Source organism: Peromyscus eremicus, chromosome 14 (genome assembly GCF_949786415.1).
Source record: "Peromyscus eremicus chromosome 14, PerEre_H2_v1, whole genome shotgun sequence".
In the NCBI taxonomy this organism is placed as follows: Eukaryota; Metazoa; Chordata; class Mammalia; order Rodentia; family Cricetidae; genus Peromyscus; species Peromyscus eremicus.
The window spans coordinates 51,755,548-51,765,332 of NC_081430.1; the positions used below are offsets into that span (position 1 = coordinate 51,755,548).

At 48.5% G+C, this 9,785-nt stretch overlaps 1 protein-coding gene across 1 annotated transcript; it reads left to right on the forward strand.

Moving 5' to 3' along the window:
- Nucleotides 1-5,051: 5,051 nt before the first annotated feature.
- Serpina4 (serpin family A member 4) lies at nt 5,052-9,537 on the forward strand. The gene is made up of 4 exons (XM_059279936.1): nt 5,052-5,715; nt 6,676-6,949; nt 8,566-8,725; nt 9,317-9,537. Exons 1-4 carry the CDS (start codon nt 5,052-5,054, stop codon nt 9,512-9,514), a joined length of 1,296 nt encoding a protein of 431 aa, XP_059135919.1. The 3' UTR covers nt 9,515-9,537.
- Nucleotides 9,538-9,785: the final 248 nt, after the last annotated feature.

Below are 9,785 nucleotides of genomic sequence, written 5' to 3' on the forward strand. Positions count from 1 at the left end.
TCTCTGTCCAGTGTTCCACAGTGCTGCAGTGTGAGGAAGAGGGACTATGGCTCTTTTGATTTATCTATCTATCTATCTATCTATCTATCTATCTATCTATCTATCTATCTATCTATTTTGGTCAGAAGGTTTCCATGACAACAGGAGCCGTAGCTTCTAGTGAAGCTGTGGCCATGTCTTCTCTAGTCTCCCTAGCTTTCCTCAGATGTCTGGTCCAGCTGTCTTAGCTCCTGACTTTGCATACGTCCCAGCTGTGCCCTTTCTTCAGCATGGAGCCTCAGCCACACTTAAGGAGAGCAGCCACACGAGGCGACTACCGGCAAGACCAGAGCCACAGCACTCTCATGGCTACTCACCACTCTGCTCCTCTTGTGTTTGGCAGTTCATTCCCACTCTGCAAGCTCCCAAGCTCCTTCCTCAGGAACTGCTGCTCCACAGAGCCTGCTCCAGAGCCTGTGAGCTAACCCAGTGCCGCGTGCCTGCGTAAGCACGGGGCAGGGTTCGATTTCAGGACGGTGCTTGCTCAACTCGCTGTTTCTGTCAAGCAGAACACGGAACTTCCTTCCCCTCGATACTGAGAATTCTCAGGTGCCAAATGCAGGAGTGCAGGCAGCCTTTTGCTGAAGGCTTCTCTTCCTTGACTCTGCAGGGAAGGCTCTGCTCGCAGAGGATGGGCCTTCTGTGGTGAGGCCAGGGCTCTCTCCTCTCTGTGTCCAGACTTGACAACTTCTATCCCTCTCTGGAGGAAGATGCATCTGGTTAGGATGTGGCTCTGGTATTTTCAAAAGAGCAAAGGGGCCTATGAGAGGGCTCAGCAGGTAGAGGTGCTTGCTGTGTAAGCCCGGAGACCCGAGTTTGATCCCTGGAACTCTCATAAAGGTGGAGAGATAACTTGACTCCACAGAGTTGTCCTCTGACTCCCCTAATTAATTAATTAATTAAAAACTAAGAAGTGTGGATAGCCAGATGAGCTTCCCATACCTCAAATCTCCCTTTTCACTCAAAGACCCAGGATAAGTTCTAGGCTCTCCTGAGGGTACAAGAGTCACCCCACCCCTGAGGCTGAATTGTTGAACTGATCCCCAAGTGCTTACTATGAGCTGATGGGACAGCTATCAGGCCCATGTTGGAAGCTCCTTCACGACTCTTCCCCCCACCCCCAACCCCGATGCCAGAGGCAGGTGTCAGAAACCAAAGGGCAGCCAATGTGTGCTCACAGTGGGGACATGCTGTGTGTTCTAAGAGAAAGAGATGTGGCAGGTGCCCAGAAAGATGTGGCTCCTATCTTGGGGCACAGGGTGGGGCCTGACTGGTATCTGAGTTGACAGCTTCTTGGTTTTTGTGTCCCCTTGTGTCTGATAAGAAAAGCCCTCCTTGGGGGAGTGGAGAGGTGAGCAATGGGAAAAACATCAGCGAGACACACTTCTCGCCTTATCCAGGTGCTCATGCGCTGGACCCTAGCTGCTGGCCCAGGGCTGTACTTGACCTACCCCCATTACACAGGTCTCATCTGTTGTACTAGATGTACTGTCCTTAGGATCCCACATGTGACATCTCAGGGGTTCCAGTCTCACAAACTACAGTGGGGCTGGAACCTGGAGGCCCTGGGCAGTCTCTCACCCTCATTTGATGGCATCTGACCTATGAGAACTAGCTCTCTCCAGGGACACATGCCCACCGTTTCACAGTAACACTGAGAATATTCTCACGTGGCTCATGATGTTCGCTGCCCTCGTTCTAGTGTGATCCTTTATTTTTGAGGTGGGAGTCAGCCAGCTGAAGCCCAGAAAAGGTGGGTTTATAATTCATGAAGCACATGGAAGGCCAGGTGAAAACCAGATTCTCTCAAGGTCTTTCCTAGGAAAACCTCTACTCATTGCGCAAACCCAAAGAGGCAAACTAGATTCCCCTGGGAGGGTAGAGGGGTGTTGTCCTAGAGGAGACTGGCTCACTTCCGGTGAGGAATCTGTGTTGTGCCCATGGTCCTGTTCATTAATCATTAGTTGATCTGGAGGCAGCGGGTGGGGAGCAGAGGGCTTTTTCTTCCTGAGTGCCCCAAGCCACTCTGCAGCTCAGATAGCCACCCAAGGCCACTCCAGGACGGACTGTGTCTCGTGAGTAACCCAGGGATAAGGGGAACAATGTCAAAAGAGGGTGACTTGCCATGCTGATTTGCCCCAGACCAAAAGCTCTTCCTAGGTCACTGGACTTCAGAGCTAAAGCCGGGGCAGTCTGGGGCCAACTGGACAGCTGGTCACCCTCCCTACATGCTAGAAATGCAGAGACTAGATGGAAACCCTGGTGTACCTGTGTCCACTGCCCCTGCTCCCCTGCTAGGCTGCTGATACTCAAGCCCCTAAAATTTCCACACAGCTAACTCAGGGCAAACATCAGCCAAATCTTGGTCTTCCGAAGCTCCCAGGGCAGGTGCTGTTGACATACCAGAGGGCATTCTGGGTAATTCACTTAAAGCCACAGGAAAGTACACAGTCTTGGCGCTGGGATTCAGAAGCTATGTAGGGAAGGGAGAGTCTAGGAAGCCAGATGTGTTATTGAATTCTCCCTCCCATGATGAAAAGCCAGGTAGAGAGAGTTACTGTTGCAGTTGTGTCCAAGGTCAGCGGAGTACAGTTCAAGTGTCAAGTGTGGCCCACTCTCCAAGGGAAGAATGCAAGATGTAGAATGCCAAGATGAAAGTTATGATTTGAAAACTGAAGTTAAATATAACTGTAAGAATGATCATTGAGCCATGTTGCTGAGTGTGGTGACCCAAGACTAATCCCTGCTACTCAGGAGACTGCCCTAGACAACTTAGTGAGATAGTATCTCAAAACAAAAAAAGAGGAAGTCAGGCAGGTCTTTCATTACACCCATCACCCCATGTTCTCACACTGTACTAGCAAATGTACTGTGGAGGGGAGGGGGCTGGAGAGATGTCTCAGCAGTCAAGAGCACTCACTGCTCTTGCATAGGACCTGGGTTCTGTTCCCAGCACCCACATCAGACAGCCCACCTGTAACTCTAGTTATGTGTGATTCAGCACCCTTTCGTCTCTTACGTGCATATAAGCTCATGTGAAAAAAAAATGGCTAAGGATACTAGACTTAAAACGTAATGGTATGACATTTGCCTAGGGTACATGAAGCCCAAAGGTCAATTCCTAGTACAAGAGAAGAAAAAAACAAGTAGACAGTGTTTTGTGACCCCCTAAGGTTGTTTGAACTCCAGACCACCGAGCCCACATGTAGAGTTTTGCCAAAAATGCTTGCCTTGCCCACCGTTGCTTCCCAGTGTCCAGGGCAGAGTGAATCATGGCCGAAGAGACTGGCTTGCAAAGCCGTGGACGACACTATCTGGCTCTTTGCGAGAAGTTTCTCAACCCTAGTCTGAGGGAGAGACATGGAGGCAAAAACAAGGATTCTTGTGTGTAGGAGATGAGTGGTCCAAAGAGAAACTCTCAGGACACGCCGTGGGAAGTGTGTATGTGGGGGAGAGGGCGGGGAGGGGACAGAAGGCCAGAGAGATGAGCAGGGTGGTCAGAGGGCTTTTGGCCAAGAACCTAACAGTGGTAGGACCATTGGATGGAACAAGGGTAGATTCAGTATAGAGAACTGAATAGCCTATTTGGGGCAGGTCAAGTCCATTGTAAGAAGGGAATGATCTCACCATTGTAACTGTAGGCAAAGTCACTGACATCGCTTTCCTCTTCCGGGTGGGACATGAGTGAGAGGAAGACAGCCCTGGGAGAGAAGCACAAGGAAGTGAAGAACAGTAGCCTGTACAGGGACAGTGGCAAAGGTGGTATTCACACCTTCACTGTCCTTTCCCAGGATGACTGAGATAGTCCCCGGAAAAGAGCAGGGTGGAGGAGCCAGTGCCTGGCAGAGAGGAAGTCTACCTCTGGCTGGACTTTTGCAAGTCGGGTTTGGATCCTTCTTTTCCTCCTGAATCTAGGCAAGCTCACAGAGGTGGCAAATAAAATGAGATGGGCATTTAAAAAAAAGGACAAATACTATAGAATTGTATTACTATAGAATATACTAATTCGTAGAGACAGAAAGATTAGACGTTATCTCAAGATGGAGAAGAAAGGAATATAGAGTAATGATTTCCTAAGTACAGATTCTCTGTTTTGTGTGATGGAAAAGTCCCACAAATGAACAGTAGTATCAGGATATAATATCATGAATGTAATAGATCAACACAATTAATGTAATTAATGAATATCTAAATATAATTATTGAAAGAATACTGCAAATGTAATCAATGAATACCACAAATGTAATTAATATCGTGAGTGTAAGTAATGAATATCATGGCTGTAATTTAAATAAATAAATAAATAAATAAATAAATAAATAAATAAATAAATAAATAAAGTGAGATGGAGGCATAGGCATGTGATCCATGAATCTAAAGCTGTGGCACCAAATGGTAGTGTTGTCACCCCACACGTGGCGGGTGCTGGCATTCACTTGCCTTCCACTGACAGTACTGAGCACAAGCCTCTTTCCCATAAACATGCGAAAAAGGCAAGCAGAGGGGTTTTATTAGGAAATAGCAGGAGTGGTGGGGCTAGCTCCTGGACACTCTGGAGACATTTAGGCATCTTCTTTTTGGAAAGACCTGTTGTCACATGTAGACGGGATCATATGTTGCGTGTTCAAAGATGCCTCGCAGGAAAATCTTTGGATTTTGATTTGGAAAATCACAGAATTGAGCTCCCATGTGAGGTTAATTCTAGGTCAGTAGAAGAGGGAATGGACAGCTCTGACTAGCTTAAACCAGCCCCTTGATGGTTTCCAAAGGAGAAATTAGCAAACAAAGAGCAATTTAAATGGATATTTACATATACAGTGATGTAATGTCATCTACAGGGCCTCCCAAGCATAGGTGTTAGCCCCTAAAACTCCCTACCTAATGATTGACAAGCATAGGTGTTAGCCCCTAAAACTCCCTACCTAATGATTGACAAGCTGTTGACATTGTCTGTTGCTGGAATGTCTGTGGGGGTGGGGTGTCATTTTCTCTGCAGATCTGAGAGCTCCGGTATGCATCACACTCGCCACCTGCCCCTTCTTCTGGCTGGACTCCTGCTACTTTCTCACAGCCAGCTAGTACAAGCATCCGAGGACACATCCAACCAAACCTATACAGAGTTCTCACCCAACCAAACCTATACAGAGTTCTCACAGTCGAACATCTCCAGCTACCAGATTGCCTCCGGCAATGCCAACTTTGCCTTCCGCCTCTACCACCTGATAGCATCCCAAAACTCTAGGCAGAACATTTTCTTCTCCCCACTCAGCATCTCCTTCGCCTTGGCCATGCTGTCCACAGGGGCTGGTGGGGACACCCAGACTCAGATCCTTGAAGGCCTGGGCTTTAACCTCACGAAGCTGTCATTGCCCGAAATCCATGAGGGCTTCAGGTTGGTGCAGCACAGGCTAAGTCGTCCATCCCCCGAGCTGAGCATCAAGGTAGGCAATGTGCTGGTCCTGAGCCAGGACCTGCAGCTCCTCTCCGACTTTGTCAGTGCCACCAAAGCCTCCTATGACAGCAAAATCTTACTCAGTAACTTCAGAGACACGGAGGCTACGACCCGGCTCATCAACAACTATGTCAAGGAGAAAACTCATGGAAAGATCAGGGATTTGGTCAGTGGCCTGAGCCCTGACGAAAGGATGGTTCTGGTGAATTACATCTTCTTCCAAGGTGAGCTCAACAAGGTGCCAGCATACGCTTCTGCTCGGAGATGGGCGAGGGTGGGCTGCAGCACCCAGGCACCTCCAGCTCTTTCCATGGTCTCACTTCTTGTGGAGACCTCCAGAGCTCAATGGAGCTCAGTCCACTTTTCAAACTTAGCTTTTCGTGTTTATTTTGAAGGGAGGAGTGCATGCCACAACACACACGTGGAAGTCAGAAAACGTCTTACGGGAGTTGGTTCTCTCCTTTCCTTGTATGTGTCCTAAGATCACACTCAAGTCATGAGACTTGGTGGTTGTGCCTCTACCCCATAAGCGATCTCCATGGCTCCAAATCTCAAATCCCCAGACAATAACCCAGGCAAATTAGCCACCATACCTGTGTTTCCTGTTTGCTTGTCTAGTTGTATGTCTGTCTGTGGGTTTGTGCATGTAAGTACAGATGCTGGCTATAGCCAGAGGCATCAGATCACTTGGAGCTGGAGTTACATCTGGTTGTAGGCACCAAGTAGGTGCTGGGAGTCAAACTCCAGTCCTCTGGAAAAGCAGCAGGTGCTCTTAAGTGCTGTTCCATCTCTCTAGTCCAGTGGTTCTCAACCTTCCTAACGCTGCGACCCTTTAATACAAATTAAATAAATTTAATACAACTCATGTGGTGACCCCCAACCATACAATTGTTTTTGTTGCTACTTTATAACTATAATTTTGTTACTATTACGAATCATCATGTAAATATTTTTGGACATAGGAGTTTGCCAAGGAAGTCATGACCCACAGGCTGAGAACCACTCTCCTAGATTATTCTCAGTTGAATCAAGCTGCTGATTGAGATCAACCATTCCTCCTAGATGGCTTGAATGGAGCACAGTAACAATGAGGAAGGGGCTTCAGTGGCTATATCATGGCTCTAGGCTGCAGGTGGCACTCCCTGAAGGAAGATTCGGCTACTCTGTCTCCCTTATATCCTCAGGTCTGTGGAAGAAGCCCTTTCCATCCTCAAAAAGCTTTGTCGGTGACTTCTACGTAGATGAGAACACTGTCGTGAAGGTGCCCATGATGCTGCAAGATGATCAGCAACATTGGTATCTTGATGACAGACATGTGCCCTGCACAGTGCTGCGGATGGATTACAAAAATGATGCTGTGGCCTTTTTTATCCTTCCTCAAAAGGGCAAGATGAAGGAGGTGGAGCAGGTGCTATCCCCAGACATGCTAACAAGGTGGAACCACTTGCTTCAGAAGAGGTAATCAGGGTGCCACGTGGTGTTCAAGCTACAGGGCCACTTGCAAATGGGCCCGTCTCATGAAACTCAGTGGCCAGAAACTGGAGTGACCACTACTCTGTGAAGCCATTGCCCTGTCTTTGAGACTTTCCTTGGATCTTAGACAGCAGATTCTCCCATCGAGCTTAGTACAGGGTCCCACTCTCATCAGAGAAAACCACTTTAGAGTTAGGGGTCTTGAGTTCTTTTTGTTGCACAGGCCTTGGATAGAGCGGCTTTGCCTCTGAGGGTCAATCATTGTGCAGTGAATATGAGAACTGCTGCCTAAGCTGATGAAGAAGGGTTAAGAACATTCTATTAAGAAAATTCACCCAATTCCATACACAGAGAGAAGGGGGGGGGAGGAAGAGAAACTACTGTGCCCCCTCATGCCCCTTCAGGTACCTTTACAGAAAGGTTTTGTTGCATTTCCCCTGCTTCTCCATTTCAAATCCTTATGCATTTGGATGAGATTTTGCCTGACCTGGGCTTCCAGGACCAGTTCACCCAGCACTCTCACAGAGGTGCTGCTGGTAGCCAAACTCAGGTGACACGAAGACAATCCTTTCCTTCTGAGGAAGGCTCAGATCAGCTGCAGCCACAGCTGCTCCGAGCAAGGCAGCTCTTCCTCCCACTGAAGCTCGGAGTGGAAGCGTTTCTAATCATGGAGAAGAAAAAGAGCAGCCCAAGGCTTCATTCAGACAGGAGTTCACATCAGCTGAGACGGAATCAACCGATAGAAATCAGTCAGTCACAGCAGAGGGGACCCAAATGGGGGCCTCCGAAGAGGCAAAGGCAGTCTGCCACATGAAGTGGCTGGCACCTGTCTTCCAGCGTACCTGTACACCTCCATAATATAGCCTCTAGGGAAGATGAGTGTCCAAAGGCAATAACTACCCCCAGATAAACTACAGTCGACTCAGGAATGCTCAGAGGAAAATCAGTCGTCCCCTGAGGAGGAGCCCCTTAATCAATACCAATACCAAGTGGTCAGCCCTGAAATCATATACATATAAGAAACACTAAGTGGAGGAGTTAGAGAAAGGGAAAAGGTTAAGTGACATGGTGTAATTATATTTTAATAAAAAATCATTCCCCCTAGACAGCTAAGTAGACATCTGGGGCTTGTCGCCACTATAAGCACCTAGCTGAGGTGTTGCCTGCCTCACGGGTGCTTCTGGAAGGCAAACTCAAGTGGAATAGAGTCATTTTCTTCTGAAGAAGACTCAGACAAGTCAGGGCCCAGCTGCTTCAGGAAGCTAATGTCTTGAGCTGGAGAGATGGCTCAGACAATAGAGAACCTGAGTCTGAATCCCAGAACTCACAGTTTTAAAGAGCCAGGTGTGGTGGCAGGCACCTGTAGTCCCAGGAGACAGGTGGGTCCCTGGGGTTTGAGCACCAGCCAGCCTAACTCACCGGCAAGTTCCAAGACAATGAGAGACCCTGTCCCAGTGACCTGAGGTTTGTCCTGTGCCTGCCACACATTTGCACATGCAGGAGAGAGAGAGAGAGAGAGAGAGAGAGAGAGAGAGAGAGAGAGAGAGAGAGAGAGAGAGAAAGAGAGAGAATCTAACATGCTTCCTTGTGTGTCCCTTCAGGTACTTTTACAGAAAGCTTTCACTTCAGCTCCCCAAATTCTCCATTTCAAATTCCTACGCACTGGATGAGATTTTGCCTGGCCTGGGCTTCCAGGACCTATTCACCCATCATGCTGACTTCTCTCATATCAACCAAGATGAGAAATTGCAGTTATCCAAAGTAAGTAATAAAGGGTCATTGACCCTATAGACCTCTGTGGGAGACTTCTGCCCCCAAGAAGGAGGTGGGCAATGGGCATGGTCTCTGGGAGCCTGAGTGTGCTCAGTCTTCCAAAGGTATGAGCATCTACACAGCGGCACACGAGCTGCTGGACACAGTCTCAGTGTGGAGATGATATGACAATGGCCAGCCCATGCCCTCAGACGCCTCTGAGTCAGGCCAAGAGTCTGGCACTTGGGTATGTCAGAGCCACAAAGAGTGAGGACTGCACCATAGGAACAGCAAAGGGAGGAGGCTGAAGCCTGTATCTGTGTGTTTTTATAGGAGAGCCAGAGATGAATTACTTTAAACGTGGGGAGTAGACATATTAATGGGTACACCCTAGGAGAGGAGTCCGAATTTCTGTCTTGCTCCTTACCTTGGGATATTGCCTGATCTTTGCTTTAATTATCCTTGTCTCTAAAGTGGCCATAATGCTACTGAGCTCCTAGGAGGTGACATAGATACATAGGGACACCGAGGGGCTCAGGAGTGAAAACTGTCACTACTGTGCATTTGGAGAGGCTGTGAAGCCTGTGTTTTCTCTCTTAGGTTTTCCATAAGGCTGTCCTGGACGTGAATGAAGTTGGCACGGAGGCTGCAGCATCCACTGGTGTCTCGGCCATGTTTTTCTCTGCTAAGCCCAAGAAACGGGTCCTTGTATTCAACCAGCCATTCTTTGCAGTGATCTATTCCACCAGCACCCAGAATATCCTCTTCATGGGGAAGGTGTTTAACCCCACAGCATAGCTGTCCCAGGACGAGCTGGTCTCTTACCAGCATGAGGATGTGGCTCTCCCGGGAGGGCTGGGTATGAATAGCTCTGTAACCGTGACTGCGGGGAGGGAGGGGTCCCTGACTCCAGAGAGGAGCCAGTGGTACAGGAAGAGGTAGGGCAAGATGGGCTGGAAAGTGAGAGAGGCCCTCTTAGGAGGGTAACACTGATTAAACCAAATGACAGCTCTGAGACCCTGGTGCGTGTGTGTATGGTGCCTCACATGTAACAGACACTTACATCTCC